The sequence below is a fragment of the Pseudonaja textilis genome, chromosome 3 (genome assembly GCF_049901715.1).
Source record: "Pseudonaja textilis isolate UNSWEBS1 chromosome 3, rPseTex1.2, whole genome shotgun sequence".
In the NCBI taxonomy this organism is placed as follows: domain Eukaryota; kingdom Metazoa; phylum Chordata; class Lepidosauria; order Squamata; family Elapidae; genus Pseudonaja; species Pseudonaja textilis.
This window is the reverse complement of record NC_141992.1, coordinates 156,519,083-156,531,267: the sequence shown is the minus strand read 5'-3', so window position 1 is coordinate 156,531,267 and position 12,185 is coordinate 156,519,083. Positions and strand designations below refer to the sequence as shown.

At 34.6% G+C, this 12,185-nt stretch overlaps 1 protein-coding gene across 1 annotated transcript in view; it reads left to right on the top strand.

The window, feature by feature from the left end:
• CDH2 (cadherin 2) overlaps positions 1–12,185 on the top strand; it is a 144,313-nt gene that overhangs the window by 120,164 nt on the left and 11,964 nt on the right. Inside the window, exons 10-14 of the mRNA XM_026699259.2 lie at positions 4,280–4,536; positions 5,912–6,054; positions 8,321–8,554; positions 8,948–9,181; positions 11,515–11,654. Coding sequence (XP_026555044.1) covers positions 4,280–4,536; positions 5,912–6,054; positions 8,321–8,554; positions 8,948–9,181; positions 11,515–11,654 — 1,008 coding nt within the window. The remainder of the gene's footprint in view (positions 1–4,279; positions 4,537–5,911; positions 6,055–8,320; positions 8,555–8,947; positions 9,182–11,514; positions 11,655–12,185) is intronic.

The following is a 12,185-nucleotide window of genomic DNA, read 5'->3' as shown; positions in this document are numbered from 1 at the left end:
AGCCATGGCCACCTGGTCACATGACCACCAAGACACGCCCACCAAATAAGCCACGCCCACAGAACCGGTAGTAATCCCACCACTGTCCAACTCCTATACTTAGACACACAACCCTGTCTTCATAGCTTTGCAAATGTCTTGCATGATCAAGACCAATGTAATCTAGGTCATAATGTTTCAAAGTGTAAGCACCACAAAGAAAATATTCTTTTTGGGGTTTTCACAGGAATAAATTTCTTAACCAACAGGACCAGTAGTATGTCTCTCCTGCCAATCTAATGGGAAGGGTTCAAGTGTTTGGAAAGAGACAAATAAACCATCTCAGTGCTGTGAAGGGCTTTTCGGGTGACCCACCAGCATCTTGAGATTAACCCAGAAACATACCAGTAGCTGATTCTTGTCACACAAGAGAGGTATTACACTGAACAGTTCTCAAACTGTACTCACAGCACCACATTTTTGAAGCAGCTACAGTTCCCACAGGCTCTTCAAGAGCAATGGAATGTAAAACACATTGCAGAGTTGACTATGGCATGATTGTGTGCCAGAGCCATGTAGTTTTGCTAGGGTTAAGTAGGAGCCTGTTCTTCCCCATTCAAATTCTTACAGTCTCCACACACCAAAAAATACCTCCACTGCATCAGTTAGTTGGCTTAGGGTGGAATTACAATGTGATATGTCTTCCCTATTGTTGGATGATCTCATCCATCAGCTATAGATGTCATGGTACACTGGGGTTCCACATAACATAGTTTGAAAAACTATTTAATTTATAAATGTCAGAATTCTGATTGAGAATAGTGGATTTTAATCTATTTGTTGCTTTATGAGTCTGACTTGATTTGCAATTGATAAAATTAATTACATTAATTTTTAATTTTAATTAATTAATTTTTAATATGTAGCCAATTATGTTATTTAGGATCAAACTATATGTGCAAGCAGCAGATTAATTTGTTTTAAAATCTCTCCACTGAGTATAAATCTGCAGGTACAAACATAATGTAATAGAAAAGTAGTGGCATCATATGGAGAATTGGATCAATTATCTCTGCAATATGAACTTCCCATGGTCTCTTCCTTTCCCCCCCCATTTGGGATCACTGCTATTAGCTTGCAGTTGAAATAAAAACGGAGGGTTTTTTTTACTTCCTTCAAGTTTGCAGTTGAAGTAAAAATGGAGTTTAAGAGATAGACTTCAAAGTGGTCTCATGATGCCTCATAATGTTTTTAAAATCATTCTCATCTGTTTAAATATGATGTGCCAAACTTACCTTTAAACAAATACCACACTTATGAAGATTGCTACATCAGAGATATTCAGTAACCTTAGTGGAAATTTTTCATGATCATTACTTTAGTTTGCAATAATAGATCCAGCCCTGAAGCGGAAAAGCAGCATTTATACACTGTGCCAAAACTATATTTGTAAGGTCATTCGGTTTATATATATTTGATAATGATAGAGAGAAAAACAATCCTTTATGTTCATTCTTCATGATATGTAACTGTTGCTAAGACCAAGTTTCTCATTTGGTGAATCAAAAATGATAGGTTTTATAGATATTTTAATTATTACATATACTAGACTTCATTTTCTTGCATGAAATATTCCCAAGCACTCAAATCAAAGCAAAATTAAACTATAATAGCAATATTGTAGAATGTCTACAATAGTAAGAGAATCACTCTTCATATTTCTAGATTATTTTGTTGTATATTTCCCAAAGTAGAACATTTTCATAAGAAGTACATGATGGTGTAGTTTATATTCATGCATAAATGAGCCACTCAAACTAAAAAGGTCTGAAAGGAAAACAAAACAGAAAAAGCTAAAATCGAACTAAAGTTATGTAAAGAGGACGAAATGAAAGGCTCAAAAGTATAATCTGTTTGAAGCAGCTCAGTTTGCTTCAAATTAAATTCTTTTAGACCTGTCAGAATACAAGAAAGAAAAAAATGAAGGTAAATCTGGGTAAATAAATGTAGAAGAATTCCCCAGAGAAGCACTAAGCCCTTATTAGCTCTAATACAGTGTAATGATTCCTGAAGGGGTTATATTTTATTTGGTAAGCAATCCCTCACTCCATGAAACCATGTCTGAATTTTACAGCATAAACAACTAAATGTGGAATATGTTTGCAGTTATTCACTTCAGGATGCTACTAATAATAACCTTTTAAAAATCTTTAACCACTATGAGATATGGAAAATCATATGAAAGGAAAAAAAATGCAGATATTAGAGAAGTTCTTTATTTTTTTCCTCTCTTTTAGGCTACAATACTTTCAAATATCAGACCCATGCTATGCCTTCAGCAAAATTTCCAGTGGTCAAAACAAAATCTTAAGAACTATGCCTAACAAAAGACATATATAATCTGTTCACATTTGTGGTTGTCAAAGGAATATACCTTATGACATGAATACAGCTTGGTAGAAATATACTTTTATACTTGGTATATATACTTTTACTCACAAAAATATCCTGTCGGTCTAATTCCAATTCTCAGCTTCTATTACTGATTACATAATGGTAATTACAGATCTTCAGGGCCATTTGTGCAGTTTCAGTTAATATATAAAATATGTGAAAATGGCATCCATAGGAGATAGTTCAGGTAGGGGGCAAGTAACAATACGCATTATGACCTCAAAATGAAGCTGGCTCTCATTTAGTTGGGCAGAGCTTACAATGTAATGTTATAACACATACTTCAACACTTCAGTTTTGATAAAGATTAATTGGACCAAATCTAAAATTAATAATTTTGCCAGATCCATTTTGAGCTGCTCTTACTCAAAACATAATGATAACAGCAACTGTTCACAACCACTATGAAATTCAATATAATAATTCATTATTTATGCCATATATAATGCATAATAAATCTGGCCTTCAGGGTATCTAATATTGAATTTGTTTGATACTAAAACACTGAGATACAACACAAATAATTTTATAAGTGCAAAATAGCAGTTAGATAATTCAACCATAAACAAATTCATTACTTATCAGATTAAAAAAAACAGAATCACAAGGGGAGCTGTTAAAAATTCAAAACATATTTTAATTGTCCCAAGTTAGAGAAAGTAACATCCAACAAACATATAATTTTCAAAATACACATTAAAAATATCCTCATATGTATCTTCCAGCTGCCCTTTGAAAGATGCTGACTACTTACAATACTTAAAGTACAATTAAAAAATAGCTTCATGTGGAATGCAGCAGTCTTTCTCAAATTAGAAAGATTCCAGAAGCTGTTGAAAACAACTGCAAATTGAAATAAATTAAGTTCATAGTAAAGAATATTAGAGACTATTCTAGTCCGCATGTTGTTCTAATTAGCAGATTTCCATGGATAGACCCTTGTAGACCATAATGGAAAGGCCTGAGAGTAGCATATTTAGGTTGTGAATATTCCCTGTTCAGGTTATGCATATGTTTTATAACACCTTAGAAGGTATTACAGATCCATACTGATTTGCAGAATGAAATACACAAAGTAAAATGATTTTAAATCATCAGAATCAGGTCTCCATTTGAAATGCACTCAACTTTTATCCAAATTAAAAGTTGTGAGCCCACCACTTACTACTTTTAAAGTCAGTTTTCAAATAGCCTTCACAGAGATTCTGTTTAAAAGACAGTTGAAATATTTATAGCTCACTTGTACCACATAAAATCCAACAGAACACTGAGGCAGTTTGAGTGTTTGTGCTGTGGGTAAAATGTCATCCTCTTCAAAATAAAAACGAAATAGTCTGAGTAAACACTGAACTGTTCTAAAGTGAATCATATTAGTTTACATTTTGATTGGTTTACTGATTGATTGGTTGATCGTGTTATCTAGCATAGTATATTCATTAAAAATGTAAGCTACTAGACATTTATCTCATGTAAGGGAGTTTGGAAGAGGCAGTTATAATAGCTCTAGAGCAGGGTGTCCAACTGGCAGCCAGATGCATCACATGCAGGCCATGCCCACCCCAACTCTGTGAATGGGAAAAACGTCAAATGACAGCAATGTTTTGTGGCAAGTTTGACACCCATGCTGTAGAGGGTAAGAAGCAACTTCAAAAATAAGGAGGTTGTGTTTTAATAATAATAATAAGTACTTTTTATATAGTTTGTTCCTTCCATTTGCAGATCTCAGGAATCTTAAAAATAAGTATTTCTTTAATTTTAGAACTTTTCTTATATGTGGGTACATTGTACTTATTTTTTTGTGTAGCCTATGACTAAAATTACTTTGATTGTATTTTGCTTTCGCCAGCCTATTGATTTTGAGAGCAGTAGGAAGTTTGTACTGACCGTAGCTGCAGAAAACCAAGTGCCTTTGGCAAAAGGAATACAGCATCCTCCTCAGTCAACAGCCACCATATCCATTACAGTTATTGATGTGAATGAAAGTCCAACTTTTGTCCCAGTCACAAAGCTTATACGTCAGGAGGAAGGCATTCTTCCTGGGGCTGTGTTAACATCGTTCACAGCTCAGGATCCAGATCGTTACATGCAACAGACTACTTTAAGGTAACACATAATTGCCTTCACCATTTGTTTGCCTATAAATAAATGATACTCTCCTTTGTTTTGTTTTGCATGCAGGAATAATTTGAAGGTTGTTTAAAACTGTTCTTCATCTAAATCTCTATGATTTTACAGATACATTTTATGCATCTGCACATGCAGTGTTCTAGAAATTAAAATTATCTAGTGCAAGCAATAACTTCATGTCTACCACGTTAACACAGCTTTGCCTGAATACTTTCAATTTCTCTTTGACTGAAATAGAATTAATATTTTTATCCTCAAACTGATCATTCTTCTGGTTTATCAAAAAAAAAAAAATCTACTCTTCCCAAATTCTACCTGTCTGTGTTTTGTACTAACTGAGTGGGTTTCTGCAACTGCCATTCTCTAATTCTCAAAATTCTTATTTTCCCCACAGCGTTCCTTCAGGGTAACTTCATATCAGAGTTCCAATCTGTCATGGTCTGTTTCCCTAAATTCACCTTCTTGCCCTTAGTCATTTAGACCCACATTTACTGAGCTCTCTTGCCAGTTGTTCTGGAGAACTGTGTGCAGTATAAAAATAGCTTCCTTTCCTCACTTTTCATAGGGACAAAATAATATTAAACCCAGTCATTTCCTTTCATTCCATCAAATGGCCTTCCATTTGAATTGAGAAATTGTCATTGTCCAACACTGGTCTAGATCAGTTTTCCTAGTGTGTAATGCAGCCTTTGAAAAAATCACCCTGCCTTTCGTCACCAGACCCTCATTCATTAACCTGTTTGTCTGTCTTCCTACACTACTTTGTAGCCTAGATTTTAGTTCCCTGTCTGTACCAAGTATCTGATTAAAGTGTTTTTCATTGAATTGGTCTGGTTTAAATTTTAAGGATTTCCAAATGTTACTTGCAGAATAGAATTCCCAAAGCAAGTAAAAATTTTATTTCTTTTTAAATGATTCTTGTTTAGAATTGAATTAAGACTGATGAAGACATTCCACTTTTCAAGTAATTTAATGAGACTACAGCCAGTCATGCACTTTTTAATCATTGAGGCTTACTTTTCATCAGTGATGTAATTTGAATTTTGAATGGTTATATAATGTTTACATAACAATCCTTTTAAATACTATACAACTTTAAGCCATTGTGTATGTCTAGGGATATCAAAAAATATTATGTAACTTTGGGTAATATATAGCAAATATATAAATATGAAAAATTATTCAATAATACAAATTAATTTGCTTGTATAAATATTTTCTCCAGATAGCACCTTTTGCAAAAAAAACAGAGTTTCTCAGATACAATTTGTTTTCTGTGTGACCTTCTTGCTGATTAATTGTTTGATGCATCTAATGTTAATATAGTGTTTTATATTTAAAATTTTTCCAGATATTCAGAACTTTCAGATCCAGCCAATTGGTTGAAGATTGATCCAATTAATGGTCAAATAACAACAACTAGTATTCTGGACAGAGAATCACCACATGTGAAAAATAATATGTATAATGCTACTTTCCTTGCCATCGACAGTGGTATGTGATGTGTATTTTTGTGTGCCATGAATATCATCAGCAAAACAAGGATATGAAATACTGGTATAAATGCTGTGTTATAATACAATAAAGTATAAGTGAAATTCTCTGGATATAGGTATCGTTATAGAGATATTAGTACATGAAAAGGAGTTATTTACTACTCTGTGACACCAATACTATTAATAATTGGAAAGTTGAGAGCTAAGGGCCAGGATATCCTGGCACTGTCCATTGGCCTGGAAACCAAGGACTGCTGAAGTTGGATTTTTCCCATCAAGAAAAAAAAAGTGTGACTAAGAGAGAATCAGCACATATCCATGCAGTGGTGGGATTTAAATTTTTTTACTGATATGACACAGCCTTTTTTTCAGTAGAGGAAGCAAGAAAGTGAACCATGGTGGGATTCAATTTTTTTTTACTACCAGTTCTGTGGGCTGGGCTTGGTGGTCATGGCGTGGCTTAGTGGGTGTGGCAGGGGAAGGATACTGTAAAATCTCCATTCTCACCCCACTCCAGGGGAAGGTTACTGCAAAATCCCATTCCCTCCCCACCCAGCTAATCTGCTTTCCAGCTCCGTTCTCCTGTGCAGGGCAAAAAAAGAAGACCCAGCCGATCAGCTGTGACTTGGGAGGCAAAAAATAGATGGGGGCAGGGCCAATCAGAGGTGGTATTTGCCAGTTCTCCGAACTACTCAAAATTTCCGGTACCTGTTCTCCAGAACCAGTCAGAACCTGCTGAATACCACCTCTGTACCCATGTGTTTGTTAGGAAAGATGCTGCTGCTACAGTCTTGATTTTAATTCAATTCTTAGATCATGAACTTGAAAATAAGCACTGAATTTCTTTTGATTCATTGTAACTAATTTACAAATAGGTTAAACCAACTTAATTTACTCCTAACCCACTACCAAAATGCTATTTTCATGTGTAAAGTCTCCCTATGAAATTTTTGATTTTTAGTATTATGTTCTTTCCCATTGTCTGTCTCCTGTGTTTATATTATTTATCTAGGAGGATATGATTTCTATTGTTAAGGTTATCAAATAACCATCATAATTTTATGCTTAATATCAAGGACCTGTACTTTGGGAAACCTCATTCAGTTTAGTTTTACCTCATTAGAATTTAGATATTCTAGAACATTTGGCAAACCCCTGAGTCATTTTTGTGAGGAAATTTTAAGTATAAAACAGAAAATATTCTTGACTAAGGAAAAAATTTTAAGTAAAGGTGAAGAATTCGTAAATATTATATCATGCAACAGTGATGAGATTTCAAAGACCTGGAATCCTTAAAAAGAACTGTACAGTAGTTTCTTCAGAAGGAGGTGAAAACAAACAAGATGGCTGCCATGGTTCTACAATCAAAGCTCTCTCCTTTGTATATACATGAGATGTTGCGTGCCCATTCCAAAGTTATATACTGAACATCTGAATTCAGTGGTGTGGTAGCCATGAGTTTTCATATAAGTTATAGACCTTGCTAATTCTAACACTTCACTTTTTAGACATTTCTACCCCAAATTACCAATTTCTATATTCTGCTCTTGACACCTACAAAACTTGCTTATTCTCAATTAAACAAAACTCTTGGTTCTTGAAACAGTTTACAATTAAGTAATAAATCCATATAATTATATTAAAAACCTCAGCATACTTTTTTCCGTATCTGCTTTGATACAGGTTTTTAATATAGTCAGATAATAAAATAATAAAATTTTAAACTATGAGATGAAGCCATTCTAAACTTTCATAGCATATGACAACCTGAAGAAATATATACCAGTATCATTCCCACTTGTTTCCATTTTGTAGTCAAAATACTGTTACGTTGATGCTATTTTAAGGAAAACTGGTGATTTGCTGTACAACTTGCATTGTGATCAATTCTGATACTTAGATTCCAGCCTCATTCAGACAATGTCATTAAGTTGGCACAGAAAAAAAACAATGTATTTACTATGGGAATCCACATAAAATCAATTCAGTATGAAGATACTGTTCTACACTGAGTCTGAATTGGAAGTTTTGTTCCTACACTTGAAAAACATTTTTCCATTGGAGCAAAACCTGCTTCAAAGATTTTCTTTGTCTCAGCTTCAGCTAGTTTTTTATGTTCAGAAAAGAATGTTTTGTAGTCAGAAAAAGATTTTATTTAGCCTGTACATTTTTCTGCTAGTATTTGTTTCTTGTAGTATGTTCAGTAAGAATAACAATCCTTTTTAAAAAGAAACTATGCTTATTTTGTGTTTATGTTCCTAAAGGAATTCCAGTAATGAGTGGGACTGGTACCCTTCAGATCTATCTGCTTGACATCAATGATAACACTCCCCGAGTAGATCCTCAAGAAGCTACAACATGTGAAACAGTACAGCCCAATGCAACAAATATCACAGCAATAGATGACGATATTGGTTCAAATGCTGGACCATTTGTATTTGAGTTGCCAAATTCTCCTCCCAGTGTTAAGAAAAATTGGACTATTATTCGCATTAATGGTAATATACATTCTTTTTTTTTAACAAATTTTGTATTTGTTTTGTAATAGTAGTCCCTATTAATTTTTATTTCTAATATTTTAGAGTGATTATAACAATATAATATTCAGTTGAATGAAACTCAGTACTGGGGACTCGGCTTTCCCAGTCTTGGGTTTTCTATTGTAGAAATATGTTCATGGCATTAGATGATCTGATTCTAAGAGTTGGAATCAGCTCTTCATAGATCTTTATAACCTTTAGAAGAAAATTCAAACATACTTTTCACATTTGATGAAAGCTCACCAATAAATAACTTCACTATTTCAGAAAGAGATTCTAAAGCAGATGGTTTCTGGTTACTTTGATTAATACAACAAACAATATTTATCTAGGTTTCTCTTCTTTTTACAGGTGACCATGCCAAATTGGCTTTAAAGATCAGGTTTTTGGAGGCTGGAATATATGATGTTCCAATAATAATAACAGATTCTGGAAATCCTCCCAAGTCTAGCACTTCTGTTCTGAAGATGAAAGTTTGTCAGTGTGATTTAAATGGAGACTGTACAGATGCTGACAGGATTGTTGGTGCAGGACTAGGCACCGGGGCCATTATTGCAATTCTTCTCTGTATCATCATACTGCTTGGTAAATCTTCTAACTATTTTAGCAGTGATTGGGTATGTTACTATATATGTGCTAAAAATGATAAATACTGGTTTGCCATGGTGTAGATTTTTTTTATACATAGATGGGACATTGACAATTTATTTGAGAATATATAATAGGCAATGTTCTTGCTAAAAGGTACAGTTTCTTTCTTATGGGCATATTCTGAAAAGATCTTCGAAATTTTAGAGCAAGCATTCTAGATAGCATCTGAATGTCTTTGTGAAGGGGATGGAGAGAAAAAGAGAGGGAGGGTGTAAATTTTATTTTTCTCACTTCTGAGTAATAATCTCAGGTCCCCTTCCAGTGGCCTGGGCGTTTGAGGGTTCTTCTAGACAGAGAGTTCCAAAGTTGTTGCTGGGATCTTTTGGAGCCACTTTTCCAGTTTATCACCACTGGAACCACAGAGGCCTTTACTTTCCACATCTTCTCTAATTTCTCTTTCAGCCCCAGTTCTTCATACTTTTTATACATACTTCTTTCTGACATGTCATTTGGTACATTTATTAGCATTGTGTTTTCTAGTCTTTGTCTGCTACCATGATGTTTGTTTGTTTGTCCAATACCTTCATATACATCTTGATCTGGAAGCCCTACAGTACCTTAGCCCAGTTATTTTCCACAACCTCTGAAATCTGTCATCTGGACAGGAGTGTCTAGCCTAAACACTGTTCAAACGTTTCTGTACACAGTGCCAGCTACTTGGTTATGCTGTTCAATGTATACTATTACTACCTCATTCTTACAGCCTGCCAGTAGATATTGGATTGTCTCTGAGGCCTCTCTGTAGTCTATACCTTGGGTTTTGTCTGTTCTGGTAAAGCCCTGATTCTATGGACTGGTGTCAGTTCTTGTGCTGCTATTATCAATTCCTCAGTGCTGTCTTTTTGTGTATTGCTTTTCAGCTACTGATAGGATTTCCTAATTTTAGTCAGCAAGCTATCTGTCAATGATACATCCCATGCAGGGTCTTGGCTTGCCATGGCTTGATATTCCTTCCATGTCTTCTCTTGCCTCAGGCAGTCTCTCAACAATTCATCTTTTTTTTTTTGAGGGGGGGCGTTTACGTGTGTGCGTGCACACACATGCACGTAGAGAGCGGTGTTTAAAATACTGTCCTTTTATACTAAGGACAGTAAAACAACAGCAAACTTACACCATGTATTACAAATGCTTAGCAATTATGACATATTTTTCTTCTTTCATTTATAAGTATAAAAGTCATGCTAAAAGAAAAATGGTAAACAAGATTTTTTGAACTATATATTTTAAACCAGATAAAGAGACATGGTCTTTGTTACAAACTGAGCTCCAAAAAAGGTTTGGTGTTCTGTATTGTTTCATCCTAACTCTCCCTATCTGCCATTGATGTTCTGTTTTAGATGTCATTACGTAAAGAAATTAGAAAGCTAGCGTGACTGACCTCAAATGTATGTAACATATGTTATGGCTGTGTTAAACATTCATGACGCACAAGATAGAACACACCTTCTTGAGCACTAAAACTGGCATGTCTTTTCAAGGTTTGAGTGAGAGCTTTGGAAAGTACTCTAACTGCCTCTATGTGCCTGTGTATGTACAGCCATTTTCCTCTTTCAAGTGCACTAATTTATCTAATTATAATTTACTGTAGTTTACAGCTCCGAGAATAGCAGTTACCAAAACATTGAACCTATGCAAAGTGCCCTGCTTTTGTCAGAAACAAGCCTTACTCCCCTTGACATTGAAAAAGCAGAAGGAACACATTAGACTTTGCTCCACAGATCACTTAAATATAACACTCTCATTTGAAAGCACAGTCACTGAAATTCTTGTGCTGAAACCCTAACTTTCCTTCTAAAAAATTATAGTAGTCTGAGCTTTTAGACTCTCATTCCTTAGATTAATTGTTTCCTGTCTATATTGTCAGCAGAGAAATTTAACAGCAGCTGGTTGATTATATTGTATATCTGCTGTTGCACTTCATTAATTTAGTGTATGGCTGCTATGGCTCCTGAACTGATTTGATACATACAGTGACTTTTCTTCTGAAGGAATTCTAACCAACTGAACCTCCCCATGATGCAGTTTCTTACAGCTTCTTTTTTAATGTTACCTTTTTTATGGATCACGTTTGGAATTCTCAAAGTCCTATACATCCTATATAGTGTAAGGGAATTTTTTAGAAGGAATTTATTGTTTTCTTCCTTTAAGTTGAAGCAGATAAATTCCTGAACAGGTAAGGTCTGAAGGTGTTCGTTTCTTGTATTTTTAAAAATAGCAATATAAGAAGAAGCAAATAAACCTCTCACTTTCTTCTGCACTTCATCTAGTTCTAGTTCTAATGTTCGTGGTTTGGATGAAACGCCGTGATAAAGAACGTCAGGCCAAGCAGTTACTCATAGATCCAGAAGATGATGTGAGAGACAATATTCTCAAATATGATGAAGAAGGGGGTGGAGAAGAAGATCAGGTAAGATTATGTGTTCATAATGAAATACTTGTATTGTAGTCATTATAAGACATGAAGCAAAAAAACCAAACAAACAGAAGACATGAATTCTAGTCTTGCCTTATCTAAAGCTAGCTTGATGACCTTTGACCTGTCAATTTCTCTTAGCCCTTGGAAGGAGGCAATGGAAAACCACTTCTGAAAAATATTGCCAAGAAAACTCCAAGGACTGGGTCCAGACAGTCTTTAAGAATCAGACATGATTGAACAGAAAAAAAAAAAGTACATATTATGTTATTATTCTGTTCACAGCAACATAAAGTCACAGCATCCAGTTCTTTAGCTGGTATTAATCTTTATATAGATTGAGTTATTTCCCAAAGCCTACATTGTTATAATATATTGGTGTAGTAGATACGCAAATCCAAGCACATCTACTACAATTAACAAATTGAAATTTTGTCACTGGACAGATTTTCCAAGTTCCATCCAAAAATTTTTTGATATAGCACCCACTGGCACCACATGATCTGTTTATGGCATAATCTTTCA